At 36.5% G+C, this 20979-nt stretch overlaps 2 protein-coding genes across 2 annotated transcripts; one reads left to right on the top strand and one right to left on the bottom strand.

Annotated features, from left to right (window-relative positions):
- Nucleotides 1-36: 36 nt before the first annotated feature.
- LOC124632948 (protein abnormal spindle) lies at nucleotides 37-11857 on the top strand. Its single transcript, XM_047167979.1, has 8 exons — nucleotides 37-193; nucleotides 282-479; nucleotides 734-931; nucleotides 1705-7422; nucleotides 7501-7693; nucleotides 9502-9683; nucleotides 9941-10060; nucleotides 10228-11857. The coding sequence occupies exons 1-8, from the start codon at nucleotides 173-175 to the stop codon at nucleotides 10528-10530; spliced, it is 6933 nt and encodes a 2310-aa protein (XP_047023935.1). The 5' UTR covers nucleotides 37-172; the 3' UTR covers nucleotides 10531-11857.
- LOC124632949 (H(+)/Cl(-) exchange transporter 7) lies at nucleotides 11846-20697 on the bottom strand. The gene is made up of 15 exons (XM_047167980.1): nucleotides 20278-20697; nucleotides 19946-20050; nucleotides 19575-19773; nucleotides 19062-19171; nucleotides 18387-18530; nucleotides 17838-18015; nucleotides 17334-17483; nucleotides 16732-16873; nucleotides 16199-16337; nucleotides 15425-15688; nucleotides 14644-14820; nucleotides 14078-14287; nucleotides 13517-13687; nucleotides 13009-13170; nucleotides 11846-12787 (listed from the first exon to the last, which is right to left on the bottom strand). Exons 1-15 carry the CDS (start codon nucleotides 20422-20424, stop codon nucleotides 12686-12688), a joined length of 2400 nt encoding a protein of 799 aa, XP_047023936.1. The 5' UTR covers nucleotides 20425-20697; the 3' UTR covers nucleotides 11846-12685.
- Between the last annotated feature and the right edge of the window lie 282 nt (nucleotides 20698-20979).

The following is a 20979-nucleotide window of genomic DNA, read 5'->3' as shown; positions in this document are numbered from 1 at the left end:
AGTCAATGAAAAAAACGGTGAATGAACGGTTTGAAGTTTGAAATTGTTTGAATTTAATTTGCATCAAAGTTCGTTTGTTATCCAGAAATAAAACTTTGGATTAAAATGAGTGATGAAATAAAGCTTTAACTGTGATTTTATCAAGTGATCACCAATACATCGCTCTTACAAAATGTCTAATCTGTTTTTCCAAGTATGTATCAAATATTATGTGTAAAAGAATTTGTTGAAATGTTACACTCGTTTGTTGCAATCGTAACGGAAATTATGTATTTTTATAGATTGAAAATACTCCTGAGCACATACGAAGGGCACGTCGTACGCAAAATGTTGTGAAAGAGGCTCCCAAAGAAGAATGCCCCCGCCTTATATTGGCGCCGTTTTCCAGGCCTCCGCAAGTAGTATTCGACAATGTCCTCATTGGATCATCTTGCGAGAGGAACTTGGAGGTGTTCAACCCCTCCAAGCAAGTACAACAGGTATGACTCCCATTTCAAATAGTTGATTGTAGGTGTAAATTGGTGATATTCAAAACAAGCTTATTTAATTGTTAGTTTATACATTAAATTAACTGATTTTGTTTGTGGTTGTGACTCACTGAATAAGGCTACTCTCTGATGCATTCTTATTATTACATCAAGATAGTATGTTCAATTTACATCATACAAGCACCAATAGTCCATAAATTCATAGACAATATTACTACTTATGTATGTTTATGCACCTTTTACAGATAACATTGGGAAAAGCACTGCCCCCAGGGTTAGTAATCCATTTGCCGGGTGAATGGCTGGTCGTAGAACCCGAAACATGCTACTGTTTGACCATGATGTGGACGCCAACACAACCTACTGGTATCCGGGAGACTATCCGCTTTACTAATGAAAGCAGGGGTCGTTATGATGTCATTGTGGTGCTCAAGTCTGTTGTGGTAAGTGTTTTTCTTAGTTTGTGATTTTATGCAATTCTGTTGCAGTATTTAAGGTAACTATACTTAGTGACCGGTAGTTCAGCATATTTTATATCGATGTTTTCCATGGTTTCACCCACGTCCTACTGCCCGTACCCGTACTGTACTCAAGGGTAGCCTAGCTTCCTAACATCGAAAGAATTTTTCAAATTGATTCAGAAGTTTTGTTTTCTGGGACAAAAAAAAACAAAGAAAAGCAGTTTGAACGATAAACCAACTGGTCGTGATTGGTCGATCTTACAAAAAGACTGACCAATCAGGAAGAGCTTTCGGACAGTTGACAATTTGACAATTTCTCATCGATAGATTATAATATAGCGAAAAATAATGCGTTAAATTGCAATCAGATGTTACGGTTCACAATAATTCGACAGTTTACAATCTCTCGAGATACATTGTAATCTAACGATGTTTGTAATCTTACGGTGACATATACACTCAAAATTCTCCTTTGCTTATATACTTTGTCAGGATTAAGAAAAAGAGGGTTATTAAAGAAGAGTATTAATTATTTATTAATATTCATTTTATTGCATTGGCACTGGAGTAAATAAAAGTTTCCTTCTAAATTAATGCTAGTAGATATTTTTAAATTGTATTCTCTAATTGAAATGATTTTTTTTAATCTGTTGATAGGCCTACTGAGTCGCTTTAATTTGTTTTACATATACAGTCTTAATTGAAGACATCTTTTTGCTAGTAGTTCAGCTACATTATTCAATAACTCTTTTCAGAATATAAAAGGAAAAGGTGTCCAACCTAAAGGCTTCAAAATATCTCCAGGTAAAATAAAGAAAAAGCCTACAAAAAAATCTCCTGTCACTATGTACAAGAAAAAATCTGAAATCATCTACAATACAACACAAATTAAAAAGACTTACAATGTCATACAGTCACAACAAAAGTATGCTCAAGTCTATGATAAGGAAAACATGTCCATTAATGACTATTCTACTTACTCTCGCCCAGATAAATGCCCATTTGACTCTCCAACTAGTGTGGATTTTAACTTTGACACCTCTGAGATTTTTTCCAATATGCGCAAGCCTGACATCTTACAACAAACATATGAAAAATCTTACACAAGTAGCAATAGATACAATGTCCCTCAAAATGTTCTAAAGCCCTCCAATAAACAAGCATTTGATTTCTCTGGCACAGAAATGTTTGATAATCTAACTTTTACCCCGTTGAAGGCATTGCCTCCCAAACTTGATAAGGGACCTCAAATTATACTCAGTATGAACTCTGAAAGTGAGTTAGATGATAGCCTAGAAAGTAATACCTATAACAAAGAAAACCAGACGCATTCCATTATTAGTGTAACATCATCCCAGCCACCAAATAAGTGGCTGACAGTTAACCACCACACACAAGTAGAAAGCCACATGGAAACGCCCAATATACCCAACAAGAAGCAACCCAACACTTCGTCGCCTAAAGAATTCAACAGTCCCAACTTCAGCATCAACACAGAATTCTCACGCATCAGCGATCTTTCATTCTTCCCGCAAAGGTTTTCCACTGAAAGAAAAACTTTCCCGAAAGTAAACAATGACACGCATGAAATATTTGACGAACACTTTAAATTAAGTTCCGATACTTATACCAAGGAGTCGCCGAATACACCTATGGAGCCCAATTTTAATCAAATTTATGAGATGAAGCCACCTCACTTCTTTCTTAAAGACCAACCGAAGATGTGTAGACAGGCTCTCTTCAGAGAGTACCAGCACCAAAAAGAAAGTTATGACCAGCGAAATTTCTTAAATGCCTACGAGCATAATGTATGGCAAAACGACCTGCGTGTAGATACGCGTTCTCCTCCAAGATCCATCACGCCGCCTCTGCAGTCAATTCCTGAAGAGAGTGTGCAGTTATCAGACACTCAGGTTTTCGACCGAACAGATAAGCAAATGTCTACTTTCACCATAAATCGTACTTTTGACAAAGCTAACGATAGATTTTCTACTGCACCTTCAACAAGTCAAAGACAGTCGTGGTCTAAAAAAGCCGTTAGAGCTGAACCGGATCTTTGGAAAATACCTGTTTCTCATGTTAAGAAAGCCGTTAAGAATAGGCCATCTGTTAAGGGAAGGGATTCGGTTTGCAGTAAAGTATCCAACACGACGTTTGAGACTAACAAAAGTACTGTACAAAACATGTCTGTTAGTCAGTTTGATAATGTGTATTCGCAATCAACGACTGTCGATCCATTTTTATCGTCCACATATTTTTACGATGAAGAAGCCGTGGAAAAGTTTGAGAAGGAGTTTAAGAGGTGGTTGAACTGCATTTTGACACCACCTGCTGATCTCGAAAGTAACGTTGAACAGAAAATAGATGTGGGCAAGGTGTGGATTGACAACAGGAATAAAGAGGTTCCGGCGGCGCCTACCAAGGAACAAGTATCGAGTGCTTACCACAACAGTCACCGACTGGAGAGTCTCCGCAGATCTGCTAGAGCTTTACTAATGAGCCCTGAAATCGCTATAGTGTTTCAAAAGTTGACTGCTCAAATAGATAAGAAACTCATCGCTATAAGAACTGACAGAAATCTCCACTTAGACGTCGGTCTACAAAAGATTATCATGGAGTTGTTGTTGTCATACAACCCGTTGTGGCTTCGTATCGGACTGGAAGCTATATATGGCCTGGTTCTGCCTTTGCATTCCAACAGCGATATCGAGGGGCTCACTACGTTCATAATTCAGAGAATGTTCAAAAATCCTTTCCTAAAAAATAAACACTCAAAATCTAACGCCCCGAATATGTTGCTTCCTGCTTATATGGAAGCGATCAAGAAATTTACTCTCAAGAAGTTTTTCATGCTTGTTTTCTTCTTAGATCAAGCAAAGCAAAGAAAACTCATATCACATGACCCGTGCCTTTTCTGCAGGAACGCAGTGTGTAAAGAAAGCAGGGAAGTTATCATAAGATTCACTAGAGAACTTATTGCCGGTATAGGCGATATCACGAAACATCTTAGGCCGCTCGGATATGTCGTGAGCCACAAACAGTCGTATTTAGATGAATACAAGTATGCAGTGCACAATATAGCTTTGGATATAAGAGATGGTGTCAGGCTGACGAAGGTTATGGAGATAATATTGATGAAAGATGGATTGTTGAATCAACTCCGGACACCCGCTATATCTCGCCTGCAAAAGATCCATAACGTTCAAGTTGCACTGAACGCTTTGAAAGAAGCTAACTACGCGATCGTTGGTGAAATCACTTCCAACGACATTGCTGATGGTCACAGGGAAAAGACGCTGTCTCTTCTATGGCAAATCATTCACGTCTTCCGCGCTCCGTTGTTCGAGAAAGCCGCCAATGTTATACAGACCTGGTGGAGGAAGAAATACGAAATCATTGTTGAGAAAAAGAGGGAAGCTGAGAGGATACTTCAGAAACAAGTTAACGCTGCGAGTGTGATCCAATGTTGGTGGCGCCGTATTCAATACAACCGCCTTGTTGAGTGGAAGATGCAACAAATAACAACTGCTACTACTATTATACAAAAGTATTGTAGAATGTGGATTGAACGAAGTCGCCTTCTGAGATGGAAAAGGAGTGTTCTAAAGATCGAAGAGTGGTATAAGTCTGTGATCATGATGAGGGAAGCTAAAGCTACTCTCGAGAAATTAAGAGCAGAAAGGGAAGAGTTGAGACGTAAGGCGGCTATTCACCTACAATGCCAAGTTAGAAGGTGGTTGTGCGTCAGACAGTACACGATACAATTAAAGAGGATTGTAACGATACAGAGCTTAGTGAGGCGTTTCCTTGTAAGGAAAGAGTACACCCGACTCAAACAAGCAGTCATCTGCATCCAACAGAGATATAGGAACAAATTGTTGATGAGAAAGGAAATGCAAGATTTCGCTACAAAGCGTAGAAGCGCTGTAATAATTCAAAGCTATTATCGCATGCTTCAAAAACGAAGATATTTCTTAAAACTAAAGGTAGCCGTTAAAACTATCGAAGAACGTTACAGGGCCTTGATTCAAATGAGGAAAGATCGCAGTGAATATAAGACTCTTAGGAGCAGTGCTATTAAAATACAGGCACTTTATAGACGTAATAAATGCAGAACTGAGTACTTAAGACAGAAAAATCTAATCATGTCGCTCCAGAGAAGGGTAAGAGCTCATCAATTAATGAAACAAGAGAAAGAAAGTTTCTTACAAGTCAAGAATGCCACCATTGTTCTACAAAAGTATACTAAATCATATATCCTCATGAAGAAGTCAAGACAAGACTATGTAAAGCTTCGCAATTCAACTATTCTAATTCAACAATATTACCGAACATATGTATTAGCTAAGATTCAAAGAGATGCCTATTTGAAGATGCGAAATGCTGCAATCATTTTGCAAAAGACCTATAGAAACTTAGTACTGATGCGTAAAGAGAGATCCGAGTATCAAAAACTTAAGAAATCTGCGATTGTGATCCAACGAAGGTACAGAGCTCAAAAATTAATGCAGAAACACCGAGAAGAATATACGAAGATCCTACAAGCCACATTAGTCTTTCAACGTAGGTACAATGCCCTTATGAAAATGCGTTTGCATAGAGCTGAATATCTGAAAATTAAATCATCTTGTACCGTCATTCAAAACGCCTATCGAGCCTTTGTGTTAGGCAGACAGCAAAGATCAGAATTTCTAAAGCAAAAACAAGCCGCTTCAAAAATCCAAAATTGGTTCAGAAGTTGCAAGAAGGGCAAAGAGGTGCAACAACAATATCAGCAGTCTAAACAAGCTTGTGTAGTTATACAAAAAATCTATAGAGCTTATATTATTGGTAAGAAACAGAGACAAGAGTACGTGCGCATTAGAACGGCTACCATTCGCATTCAGAAGTATTTCAGATCGTATATTGAAATGAAAATTGTAAGACAACAGTTCATTATACTAAAAACTTCCACAGTCACCATTCAGAGATATTATAGATCTCATTTAGAAACCAAGAAACAAAGAGCAACATACTTAGAAATAAAGAAAGCAGCCGTGGCGATCGCTGATCATTATAAACGTTATAAAGAAACTGAGAAGACCAGACAAGAGTATTTACGTCTTCGGGAAGCAGTATCTTCTGTACAGAGCAGATATAGAGCTATTTGTGCCATGAGAGCAGAAAGGGAACAATACTTGAGGGTAAAACAATTAGTAGTTCTATTGCAACAAAAGTACAAAGCTAAATTAGCAATGAGGAGGGAACGAAAGGCATTCTTGATGTGGCGAAATGCAACTTTGAACATTCAGCGTAGATTTAGGGCTCAAAGATTAATGAAAGTGGAAAGAACACGCTACACCACGCTACTAAAACAATGCATTACAATTCAGAGGTTTTATAGAGCTTATTTAGAAGGCAAGAAACAAAGACAAGCTTATCTTACTTTGAAACGATCGGCTGTTGTTTTACAAACTAGGTTTAGAGCTCTGCTGGCTATGAGAAAGGAAAGAAAATCATATTTAGAAGTTAAATGTGCAGCTATCACAATTCAAAGGAAATATAGAGCACAATGTTTGATGTTAAAAGAAAGGAAAAACTACACAAATATGGTCAATGCTTGTATAACCATCCAAAGAAGATTCAGGGCGCACGTATGTGGCAAACTTCAGAGAACAGAATACAATAGAATCAAATCGGCAGTAATCTTAATCCAACAACGGTTCAGGCTTATTCGAGAAACAAGAAGAATTCAAAATGAATATAACAAGTTGCGAGAGGCAGTTTTATTAGTTCAAAATAGGTACCGAGTAAATAAAACCGCACGCATTATTCGAGAGAATGAAGCGGCAAGGAAAATACAGAACTGGTACATCGCATCGAAGAAACGCGTCGTATGTCGCCATGAATTTTTGAAACTGAAAGAAAGTGCAATTCTTACTCAATCCGTTGTCAGAATGTTAGTAGCTCGTAAGAGGTTTATTGCTATCCGAGAAGCTACACTTTGCATTCAGAGATTCTATCGCTCATACAAGTTAACGGTAACTGAAAAAAAAAGATATATTAATACAAGGATTTCCATAATCAAATGCCAAAGCTACGTGAGGACCTTCATTGAAAGAAGGCGCTTCTTCAGATTGCGTTCTGCTGCGATGACATTACAAGCAGCGTATAGGCTCAAAAAACAAAGAGAAACATTTAAGGCCAAACGAACTGCAGCAGCAGTTTGTCTACAGAAATATGCAAGGCGTTATCTTGTAAGGTCTTGGTACGTGAGGTACATGGACCGAGTTAGATTTATTCAAAGAATATGGAGAGGAAAATTACTAACAAGACTGATCCATTGCGAGTTTGTACAGAAAAGAAGGATTATAGTCAAGTTCCAGGCTATCGTTAGAGGGTATTTAGTGAGAAAACAAATCCAGTTGAAACGAGAACGCATTCAAAAGACGAGGGAAGAGCAGAGGATTTACTGGGCGGCTTCGAAAATTCAGGTAAATTATTCACCACCTAATGGACTTTATTTGTAACGAAAGAGGATTCAAAATCTAATACTTCTATTTTATGTTCAGGCGCTGTTCCGCGGTCACTTAGCAAGAGTAAATATTGCTCACAACAAGCGAGTCGCGGCAATCAGACGCAGATGGCGAGATGGAGGCCTGAATTCTACCCAGGAGACTATGAAGGAACGTAATGAAGAAGCTATGGAGGTCCTGCGTAATATCAGCTGTATCGAGACTGTTATTAAGGCCTTCAGATCACTTGGTAAATATTTACATGTTCTAAAGTGTTAGTTAGTGGTAGTTAATGAAAAAAGGGTGCCTATAGTTTCTGCAGCCCCGGATCTTCAATTTTTATTAGGCGGGGCAAAAACTGAAAAATGCCGCCCCGCCTACCTACTTATGTTTATTTTCACCTTTATCATCTATATAATATTAGCTATCAATATGTAGGCAGGCAGGGCCGTCTCTAGCTCATGTAGCGCTTGGGTGCAATCATCACCCGAGCGCCAACTATGTATTGAAGTTGTTGTTGTTGTTACAGCCTTTTTTTTTTTTATCGTCCCACTGCTGGGCACAGGCCTCCTCTCACATGGAGAAGGATTGAAGTACTTACAGTAGTTACAAGGAATATAAATAAGAACGTTCGAATGAAGTGCACTTTTTTGGTAGGTAAAGGACTTAAAAAATGTGTCCAATTCATTGTAGGCTCAAACTGTTGGCCAGGTTTAAGTTATGAAAGTCGAGACAGAGCAATGCAATTGTGAAAAGTAGCGCGAGCGAAGCGAGCGCGCAAATTTTTCAATTTTGGGACACAAAAAGTTAATAAATTTTTCAAAAGCGCTGTAAAGTAACAAGCAGTCGGAAGCGCAAACTTTTTGTGGTTTTGAGGACTCCATAAAAAACATCCTTTCTACATTTGACTTATAAAAGATAAGACAGTGTGGACTTGACTTACGAAGTTATCAAGGCAATGTATGTACAATATTTTGCGAGCGAAGCGAGCGCGAACAAGACTCACAAATTAAACTGGGAATTACGTACAAATAAAAAGAAAACGTGATTAGAGACCGAATCAATGACCGACGACCGAGTCAATAAAAATAATAAACAATCAGAAAAACAGGACATACATTGTCATTTAACCGCGAGCGTAGCGAGCGAGAATTTTTTTACTTAGTTGGAGGATGTTAAAAGTAAAAAATAATCAAAATGATCAATCAAACAAAGCGAAGGCGACTTTTTTAGGAACTTCGCTTGTCAGTATCGTGATACAATGTGGAACTTCCTTATCAAACGGGTGTAATTTCATCCAAAATTCCTGGTGGTGGGACGTCCCGGGGCGCCCCTGAGACCGAGGCGCCCGGGTTATTCGCACACCTTGCACCATAGGTTAATATGGCGCTGTAGGTAACTATTACAGTAATCTGTAATGTAAGATTTAAAATAAAAATAAATATGCGATATTCCTGGCTCATAGATGATCGCAAATAATTTTTTAGTTTGCTAAAACTTCGCCTCGTGAATAATAAATGTTCGTGCAGTCATGCAGCATGTCTCACTCGGCGCTCAGGGTATCGGTCAAGTTGATGTGGCCATGAAATGGCTGTACTTGTGCTATTTTTATTTAACCGTTAATTTTTCCGTGGTCAAAATTAGTTATCCATTGGTCTGTGAAGTGTGAGTTTTGCCGCCCCCTAAATTTGCCGCCCGGGGCACAGGCCCCGGTTTGCCCCCCCCTAGATCCGGGGCTGAGTTTCTGCAAGATATTGCTATCGGAGACCTGTGAAACCAAAATTGATCTGTCAGCTAAATTCCTGATCTATCAGAGACTTTAGCAGTTAAAAGTGAAATTAGCCATAAAAATTATAACTATCATCATCATCATCCTCCTGCCCTTATCCCAATTTTATTTGGGGTCGGCGCAGCATGTTTTCTTCTTCCATACTCTTCTATCTGCCGTCATCTCACAAGTAACATTCTTTCTTACCATATCTACTTTCACACAATCCATCCATCGTTTCTGTCTTCCTCTTCCACTAAATTATAACTAATTAATCGTATTTATTTCAGAATTACTAACAGAAGTATTCCCGATGATGTACAACGACAATGCGTCGGCCATTGTCCATCGTGTGTACACATACATGTCGGTAACAAACAGATCCATTTCTAGCATAGAAGTGCTCACATCTGCCTCTGCCATACTTGTCAACCTGACTCGGTATCGAGTCACAGGACCGAAGATATACTTGGTAAGTAATGATAGTTATTTACTTTTATATCATGTTAACATGGTAGGGTATGGCTGGGTAGATAATATATGTTGATTAGCACAAAAAAAAAGAAAATACGCAAAAATAAAAAAGTGAATTTAAGTAAATAGAATAAAAATATGCGAGAATTAGAACACCATTTATGAGTCGATCGTTTATGAGTGTTGCCGCAATACGCGTTTTGTTCAAACGTCCAATTTCAAACAGCCCTTATAATCATCTTATTCTAATTGCAGAGGGATCGCATACCGCCAATCCTGAAATTCATGTGGAGATTCAGCAAAACTGAAACACAGATGTTCTGTATCATGGCTACATATTTGTGGTTGTTTGCAAAGTATGAAAACGTTAAAAAGGTAAGGATGGTAACTTTATAATTAACTTATTTCTTCCTGACTTGATCAGTTTTCATACTCGGTAACTATGCTATTGAAACTTGCGAACCATTATAGTATCGCAATATTTTAACTTGTTTGGACTTCATGTTTTTAACTAATAAAAGTTTCATTATCTTTGTTCAAAGGACTTAACAGAGCTCCTGAACCAGCCCGAAAACCATCGTATGCTAGTGTCAATAAAGGGTAACGTCGACAGAAACAAAAGAATGACGACCAACAGTATGAAAAGTAAATTCAGTACCCCACAGCCATCGAGATTTATCTCCCATACAAGCAACCAATCGTTAAACATGAGCCTATGTACAGGCCAAGTTACTGTGTTGCCAGCCTTAGAACCCGACTACGGTATTGCCAGGGTTGATAAACCACGTTACTTCGAAGACGCTCAACAAGCCATCAGTTGCCTTTTCCATACTTATAATTTGTGATTATATCTCGTTTGATTTATGTTTGAATATAATTTAAGATAGTTTAATATATTCTATTTTTAGGACTGATTATGTTACTGTATTAAGTTTTTAGTTTTGGAATATCTCGGTTGAATATCTTGTGCAAGTAATACAAACATGAAAGACTTCATTTAGCATGTTTTCTAAAAAATAGTATATTTTACTTATGTAGGAAATTAAGTGCAGTGAATATGCCATAACTCCATGTTTGTTTAATTCATACAAAGATAAACTTATGACTTTATATTTTTTGTTTCTCCTGTAATAATGAATTTTATTGTTAAATTATAATATTAGTCAGGCTACTATTATGTCTTATTTAGATTTTTTTAACGGCCGTCTAGTTATCTGATATGCGACGATTTTCTTGACGTTATTTGCCTGTTTGTTTTTGTGTGACTGTTTATATTAATTAAACGTTTTATAGCAATCGAATTAATTTATAATTGTGTACTAATGTTTAACATAACATTAAGTATTGTAACTAATTATGGACGAGTTTGTCAATAAATGACTCATTAAAAACTAGTGTGTTTTCACAAGTAAAATGTTTACAATAGTCAATAGACCAACAATTAAGATTACAACGAATTCAATATTCCTAATATGACAAAACTGAAGAGATTGTTTGATCTAATGCTCTATTCTCAGGAACTATTAGATTTATTTTGATAGAACTACGCAGTAGTATAGCTTTTTGTAAGAATAACACTATCCGCGGGAACCTATCTACCATCTGAAAATGTGTGAAACCGCTAGTAAAAATATTTCCCCGTCGCTAGCATAAGAAGCCTTTTCTTCTAGCTTAAGCCGTCTCGTAAAACTGCTTTGCACGTAGGCAGGGTAAAAAATACACGTAAAATTACAAAATCTTTGGCTATGATCATGGCTATGACATCATTGACATCGACAAGAAAACTCACCATAGAAGCTGTCAGTGTCAAACTGAAACATCATAGGTTATGTTGTTGTCATACGCGCACAAATTGTGTTACCTATTTATTTAACAAAAATAAATGTTAAAAAAGGCCAGCGCAAATAAGTATTATGATGGATGAAATAGTTAACTATTTACTGATACTGTTGGTCATATTGCCAGTGATTTTGTTCTTCAACTTGTGGTCCGGTATCGGCTGGGAACTGTTTGAAAACAACTAGCGCTATACAACCAATTAAATGTACTCTTTGGAGCAATACACCGCCTTGAAGATACAATAGCTTTATTTTATAAATTAAGTATGCTAAGGGTCTTGTAAATTATGCTTATTGATATGTTAAAGTAAAAATAAATGTCTTTCTTTATAAACATTTTTATTGATAACACATAGAATCTTAGCACTATAATTATCACAATAGTGTCGCAAATAATAATTCATAATAATTTTCATAATGATTGCATTAATTTTATACATTCCAAGTAATTGATCTAAATCTTAACAAAAATATCACATCAGTAAAAAATATATACAATCATCACTTTTTATAATCATTACAACATGCTCATGCTTGAGTTGCTTTAATTGGAAACAAGACAGCAGTGTGTTTAATCATCATTAAATTCACGGTCTAATCTTCTAAAACACTAGGTATTATGCAAACTGAAATCAACTAATCTACACAAATACTTTCCACATTAAGTTCTATGGTGATAGGTACAAAATTATCATAAGATCACTTGACTGCCTATGTTTTTGGTTTCTAATACATTTTCTAGAGATATCAATCAAGTAATGAAGTACTAAATGACACCTAGGCTTCAACCTAAAAAAAAAACAAATATTTCATAAATAAAATCATCATTTTGATTGAATTTAAATAATTTTAATTATCACAAGTAAAGCTGTACTAGTTATACCTAGGTATTTCATAAAAAAATCATAAGAAAATAATATTTTGTCATTTTGATTAATTTCACTAATTTTTATCAAAGTCCACTCATGTAAAGGTTTGTTTGTAGCTAGAATTATAAGTAGGACTTTGCTGCCCCATGTCAAACTATCGCTAGAGACTCAAATGTTTTATACAATCTTTGGTTTCGAGCATGAATTTTATGCTGTCGCACTTGAAGTGGCTTATTTTTGTCAAGACAGTTTGTCAATGTTGTTTCTTTGGTCGGACACTTGTAACTAATGTGTTAGATTTCACTAGAAAGTATTAACTCTTCCATTCCCATGTGTCCTCGGTGTCTCCACACTCGATATCTTGCAATATCTTTCCGAGTGACCATACCTACTACCTGTAACAATTTATAATCATCCCGATTAACATAAGAATTATAATACCTATTTCATGTTACTATATTTATGTGTTGTGCAGGAAATGCCATTTGAAAATTGGGGAAGCCCAAAACATGATTAGACTAATTCTGTTTTCGACATTCCAGGAAATTCTTTAAATCCTATGATAATGAATCAAAAACAGCATCATAATTTTATCATCTATGATATAAGTAATTACCTCGTTGACATCATTGACAATAGGTAGATGTCTCAAACCCAGTGCTCTGAACAGCCTGAACAAACGCGGCAGTGACGCTCGATGCGGCAGAGTATAAGGCGAAGGGTTCATGAACGGACGCAGGTCGATCGTGCAAGTCTTCTCCCATTCTGCTATGTCTAACTATGGGTACAATAGAAGAAAAATTAATGAAGACTTTTTTGGAGAACAGGAATTGACGAAAAGAAAAATTTAATCTATAGGTACCTATCTAATTTTATCTAGTACACATAAAGAAACCTTATGGATAAATTTAGAGCTTGTCTTTCCAAGTTCATTGACGATAAACAAATACATAACAAGCGAATCCTGTCCGTAAAAGCATCCATATATTTTTCAAGTACAGATGGCAGCAACCAAGCTGTTACAATCTGTCCAATTTCTTTAATGTATTTTGAACTTTTTATCTAAAAAATAAGGTTCAATACAATTAAGAATCTTTTAATTATTGTAAAAACAGTGATCTTACCTCATCAATAGAAGGATACCGAGGGTACTCCTTCCTAAACATATTCATGTCGACATTGAAGTTCGACCACGTGGTGTTCGCGTTCTCGTTGTAAAGCTTGTTTTGTATGAGCACGATCAGTTGCGAGCGCAGTATCATGCCTCGTAGCCGCTTGTATGTTGTCACTTCCAGCTAAAATGGGGAATTAATTTTATTATCAATCGAAGAAGCCTTAAAACAAGTGTAAGTTACAAGTAAAATTCTATTATCAAGCTTAATGGCAGCTCGGAATATCGCGCGAGATTATTGCACAGAAACCATTTTAAAGGTTTTAGAGAACAATATGGATACGTACGCGCACCTGTGTCTTGAAGTTAGTTGCGAGCGGCTTTTAAGTTTACCTAGAACTATTTAATATGTACTTTATTAAGCACTAGTAATTTGATTAAATGGCCCAAATAAAAAAAAAAACACAAATCATGATGACTTATGTCCAGACACAGAACAGGCGCTCGGCTAAGCTGGTCTCCAAAGAGGCAAATTTTTCTATGAATACCAGCTTCATATTTATTAAAAACTTACATCGTCAGCCAACGGCGGATCAACAACAGGGAATCCATTGTAGGACACTAATTTCAGCAACTCGACAATATGGCCGACATTCTCAACGGTCCTCAGCGTGAATACTGGATGCGACATCACTTCGGAAGCGTAGATATTGTGGGCTAATGGCGGCGGTTCCCATGGTAGGAGAGGCACTGCTGCTAATTGTATGTGGATGTCGTAGATACCCTGGGAATAAAGAATAAAGTTGAAGATCATTGAACTTTATTGTAAGTGATTCAATTTGTGTGAAATCAATTCGCAAGGGCAAACTTATTTGATGTGAACTGTATTACGCTGGGCTCATTTTCTGCCATGATTTCTGACACTTACGCGAATATTAGACATTTAAATAAAACTAGGTTTTGCCAAAGATGTAACGAGGGAACTCTTTCCTCCGCTCTCGGATAAATCGTAGCTTAAATAGCCCAGGTATCACTCTGATATACTAGGTACGTTACTGTCATCATCAAAATCTTTCAAGTAGTTTTGAGTACATACATCCAAACATACAAACTTTCACGTTTATAATATTAGTATTTTACCTCATTAAAGAAGTCTCCGGTCCACTTGGCCACCACCAAGGTAATGATGATAGGTAACGCGTTTGATATCTGTCCTGTAGTCTCAATGATAATGACGGTGAGAGATATCGTCATGCGCACAACTCCGCCCAGTTGGGCAGCCGCACCTATGAGCGCGTATTTCGCTGGGTTGATTGTCTGTGAAAAATAATATTATATAACTTCTTGTACTTAAGTACAAAACATATAGACCTTAAACTTTGAAGACTTTTAGAAATGGTTTTAATATGTATAAAGCAAGTTAATGGATGTTACTATGACACATACTAACTTTATAGTTCGGCCATTCAGAGAATGCGTTCCTGACACGTCGCGATTGAACTGACGACGTAACTTTGCAATGGCGTTGCAGTTACGATAAAAATATTTTTGCTGGTTGTTTACCGTTTTAACAATTGAGGAGCATTAAAACAACATTATTATATCAATAATCAATGAATGTAGTTACGTCGTCAGTTCAATCGCGACGTGTCAGGAACGCATTCTCTGAATGGCCGAACTATAGTAACAAGACTTTCAAAATTAGAGCACACATCAATTATTATTCACATCGTGGGTACTAAGGTCTAAACGTCCAATATTATTAAAAAACTGTTTATTTTGAAAATTGAACGTGAAAATTCGTAGCAAACAATATAAGTAATTGTTTTAAGAAAAACTAACGTTTGAGAAGTCGGTGACCTTGAACCAAGTTTATCATAAAGCAAAGTCAATACATTCCATTAACAAAATACCAACTCACATTAGAAGGCAGCATATACTGTATCAAAATCGCCAGCAATCTTCCCCACGCGGCCCCGGTCAACAAATTCGGTATGAACAGTCCACTAGACACTGACAAGCCAAAGGTCCAGGTAGACAGTAGGAAGTAACATACAACGAACACCAGGATAGACCAGGGCTTGTATGAACCTATTGGGTCGTGGAGGAAGGATCGGACTGAAGCTTCGGGCGTTTGGAACCAGATCGCCGCTAAAGCATTGTATTCGCCGTCTGCGCAGTATAGCTGAAAAGAGTGTTTAGATTAGTGAACCGAATTTTATAACTTATAAAAACTTTGGAAACTTGCAAAATGATTGAATGGTGGATTCTATCTTCTGCACACCACAATGCAACGTTTCAGTTTATTTACTATCTATTTATCTCTCTATGAATCTGATTATGGGAAAAACTGAAAGTGTATAGCTAAAGAGATTTTTGTTTCAATGCCCTCAGGAATTACAGAACACGTTTGAAATCTTTCAATCTTTATAGAGGAAAGCTACAGGCTACATATTAGCGGATTAGTTAACATGGTACGCTGGTGAAACCGAAACTCATTGCCAGAGGTCTTGGCAAGAGCAAACAACCCTTGTCAACACTGCAAAAGTGCAATCTTTGTCAATTTAAGACTTTTTTAACCACCGACGCAAAAACGACGAGGTGTTATAAGTTTGACGTCTGTGTGTATGTTGCATCGTAGCTCCCAAACAGATGATCAATTTTAATGCGTTTTTTTTGTTATTAAAGTTGATACCTGTAAGGGTACTTTAGTGGGATCCTCTCCGAGGGGTCGGCAGTCATTCAGCAGGAACATCATGAGGAAGCCACAGGTAGCGCTCGCAGCCGCCACTAGACAGGCTTCTACCACGCGCAACCATGGACTTCCTATATACCTGGGGGGGAAGTAATATCTATGATGTGACATGTGACACAGTAAAAATATAAGGAGTAAATAGACTCATTAATGTATATATTAAGGTAAAAACTAAATTGAAAAATCAAAATTACCGGTAATCTCAAATTAAATTTTTAATCAGCCTAGGTTGTATATTATGTTAGTGAAGTGAATAAAAATAGGAGAAAGTATTTTTCATTTATTATATTATTGCGCGCTTTTTGTAATGCTAAGTATTTTTCTGACCAGAATATGTATGCATTTAAGATTATCATTAAGCTTTTGGGAATCTAAACTAAAGCTAAAGTCTGTTTGTCAGGATACCCTGGTCTCCACCACTCAATCGCAATATTGGATTTTAAGACCTTATAATATTATACATAGATGCTTACCTTAGCCTAAAAACGGTGAGTCTATAGTTGATATAGTTCCACAGAGCGCCGAGCATGCCGCCCACAGCGCCGAAGAACATGAACACAGGCAGCTCGTAGAACTGGAACGGGAACGGCTCCATCTTACCCAAGTTTAGGAGACCTAGAAATGAGAAATAAGAGGAACATTTTCATAAAGCTAGATAATTAGTAGAAAACTATAATTATATATATAATTATATATAATGCTAGCTGCCGAATACAACTGCCGACCGCACATTCCGCGATTGGCAGTTGCAGAATGCCAACTTATTCAAAATATAACATTATAATTTAAGTTAATGGTATATCAAAAGTACATATATACTTATGTTAAATAAAGCACTTTGAAGGCGAGATAAATGACGAGTTCTTATTAATTCAACTACCTATACATTTTAGAGCGATTTCGTGCGAAAATCACATCAAAAAGCTTCATACTAAGGCCAACCGTCTGCGTCTGCGCATACATCGAAAAATACAAATAAAAGCAATAAAAACTATTCGATTTGACCTGTCAGCAAATAAAAAGTAGATAACCCAATCATGTATCGGTATCCTACTACAAATAAATACAAACTTACCAGGAAAACTGAGTTCTCCAGCGCGGCCATGATAAGCAGATAGAGCGCAGTTGAGAGTGAAAGTCGACACCACGGTGCCGAAGAACGTCCGCCATGTCAGAGCCTGGTTCCAGAAACTGGTGCCTTCTTCTAATGAGAAGAGGACTCCACCTGGAAATATAATGGTTATGAAGATAGGCTGCGAGTAATCAAGCAGTAGCAGTTTTTGTTATCTGCATTGAATAATACGATCTATTCACACTAGTTCTAAAAAGTTGAAGAGTTTGCTTGATGGCTCTAATCTCAGTAACTTTTGGTCTATGAATCGAGGAAGGCCATATGCTAGTAAAGCAGTAACCACGGCGTGGAATATAATTGCATCCTCCTAAATCCAGATGATGATATTTGTTAAACAGATTCCGAAATTCAAATCTACTTTTCCAGAGCGAACTTTAAGTAGGTACTAGAAGTGACTTCAGATTAAACTGGAATTTCACTATATGACTGATCTGTGAACCATTTTACCTATAGGAGCCCCAAAAGCGGCGGACACACCGGCGGCCGCTCCCGCCGACACGAAGTCCCGTTTCTCATGATCTTCGCGGAAGTACTGGAATATCTTGAAGTCCTTGTTGAAGGTCGTGCTCTTGCCTTGCGATATGCCGGCCGCGACGACGGCGCCACTGTGGATCATAGGCCCTTCCTGAACGAGAAAGTGTTGTGTAGAAGGCAAAGAAAGAATAAAAAAAGTTCTAAATAAATGCATAAATATAATCTTTCAAAAAAAAAAACGATTTTCTGGGCTTGCTAGGGTTGCAAGGAAAATTTTGGGTCAATTTCCTTTGGTCAAGGACGAATTTAAAAGTGAATATTATCACAATACATTGTGTACACAAATAAAGAGTCCATAAAAAACAACTGAAATAAAAAGAACAATAATACTGGTTTTAAAGAACAAGCCGTAAAACAAGTGACATTCATATTCACACAACAAAACAAAAGAAAACGTTACAAACATACAGATATACATACAACAAGCTAGATATGACATACAAACTAGTTTAACGAGCTCACCTTGCCTCCAGCTAGGCCCCCTACAACTGCTGTGATGACACCAACTGCTTTCACAATAAGGGTCTTGATGCGAACCACCCGCGGAACTTTGACGCCGTTTAAGTAACATTTCACTTGGGGAATACCACTTCCGGCTGCTACAGGCTGAAATAATGTTCTTTATAAGTAGGTACTTTGTTTTGGGATAGTTAACCTTATTGCTTTTGAATAGAGTTCAATTTTCTTTAGAGAATAGATAGTTATTCTACAGTTTTGCTCTTTGTTTACAAGTACCAGGAAGTAGATGTTTGGTTGAATATGTTGCTGTTCACGGTTTTAGTAGGAATTGTGTATATTTATCACTATAGGGAATAGTAATGTTGTGTACTTCCATTGACTAATTTATTATATTTGCAGTATAATTACTAATTACATACATTTTACTTTAATATGATGACTACATTTTGAGAATTGATTTATTTACTCATCACTTGGGTGTCCTAAACACCTTCTTGGGACCCAAAACTCAATAAATAACCATCCCAACTACATAAACATACAGATTCAGTTTACTGCAAAAAAGTGCATGTGACAAAACATTGACATTTTCGAATAGATAGCAAAAATATCATGCATAAAACTCGAGTAAAATGGCACAATCAATTTGAGATAGTAAACTAACAACTACCTACTTACCTCAACATATGCAACAAGCATGGATCCAATAAACACAATGCATATGTTTGATAACACCCACAGCAAATAAGGAATGTACAGTCTATCTTGTATCACGTATGTGTCTACAGCTGTTTGGCAATTAAATAATTAGTCATGGAAATCATTAACTCTTGTATACCTAATTATATAATTCATTGTAATGTTAATGTGAAATACTGGATGGAACGGTTCATTTATTGTTCTGATATTAATTTTAATTAATGAGGAAGATAATTTTTTCAATTAGGTATTTTTTTATTCCTTTTTGTTAATTAAGGAAAACATTTCTCTCTTGATGTCATTAGTGAGATAACAATTAATGTCCTTTAAAAAACCATTTTGGAAAGTATTTTATCAGATAACAATTACAACAACAAAATTATTATTATAACAGCAGAGTATGGTAAGAGGAAATCAGGAAACACTGAAGGATTTCCCCATACATACCTACTAGCAAGATGATAAATCATTTAAACACTTTATAAAGGATACATTTCTTCAGCTCCCTGTATTTTATCTTTGAGAATTCTTCTATACAGATGTCTATAAAGAAAGCTATTAGAGCTGTGATTATGCCAATCAGCAGTATGATGAACCACCGGGCTATGTCCTTCCAGACTATAAAAGCATAACCTCTTTTCCGTTCCTCGTCAAGGAGTAAGTGGTTCTCACATGTGTCATAGTCCAAACTCTGAAAGGAATTTAAAAAATATATTCAAATTTTTTCAAATAGTTTTTAACACATTTTTTTTTCACTATTATTTTTTTTACATTAGTATAAAAAATAAACAGTCAGAAATACTGTCCCACTGATACCGGGAATATAGTCATACATATACATAATTTTGAGTGTAAATACTTACTTCATATTTAGCAGAAAGTACATTCATGGACCCTGGCTCAATCTTCTGTGGGGGCTGCCTTCTCCGAACTCCATGGCTGCCATGAAATTCATCATCATCCGAGTCCTACACAGTTCAAATCAAATTATTTTATCTACATATCATGTGACATTGTATTTCTAAACTATTGATTACACAAAGAGGTCATAAGCCAATGACTAATTTTAAACAAACCGTGTGATATTTAATAGCTAAGTTACACTGACAGAATTAGGTAATCATTAAATTAAAAATAAATACATACAGTGCACTAAAAGTCTGATTGTAATTTTAATTGTTAACGTTCCACATACCTCGAAATTCACAGATTTATTAAGTTGCGTGAAATTAGAAGTGCTGGGATCTTCAGTGCTCAATAATTGCGCAGTGTCTGACGTAGTTTCTATGTTGCTGATAGAACTAGCAGTTCCCTCAGCAACCGAAGTCGACGAGTGGCTCATTTTATTCTAATCACTACACTGAATTAGATCAATACGTTTATTTTATTGTTCCTCATTAATAATTACATGGCTAAATAAAAACATTGGATTTTCCAGTTTCACTTTTCACAAATGTTTGATTCACACATAAAAAACACTTTGCACATGGTGCTCTTGATTATCCAAATTATTTATTTATTTATAAAGGGACTAAGTTTATCAGTAGTCAATAAAACATATCCAAATTATCAATGAATCATGAACATGAACGATTTTGTACGTACGAACTACGACAGCGACTGTAAACTGACAGTTGTTTTGTTGACTGACTGCTGACATTAAGATGACGTTGACTTTAAGTGATGTCCATCATTATATAAAGCACAGACATCAGAATTCATTCGGAATTAAATAATGACTGTTATTCTCGATAGGACTAATTATCTGTAAGCAAAGCCAAAATAAACACAAATAATAAATCTTAATGTACTGAATACAATCTGATTTCAATTTAATAAATTTGGAACCAAAATGCTAATACAATTTATCAATTTTTCCAAATCTTTACAGTGCCTT

The sequence above is a fragment of the Helicoverpa zea genome, chromosome 9 (assembly GCF_022581195.2).
Source record: "Helicoverpa zea isolate HzStark_Cry1AcR chromosome 9, ilHelZeax1.1, whole genome shotgun sequence".
Taxonomy (NCBI): Eukaryota; Metazoa; Arthropoda; class Insecta; order Lepidoptera; family Noctuidae; genus Helicoverpa; species Helicoverpa zea.
Note: the sequence above shows the minus strand (reverse complement) of the source record. Positions and strands in the feature narration are given on the sequence as shown.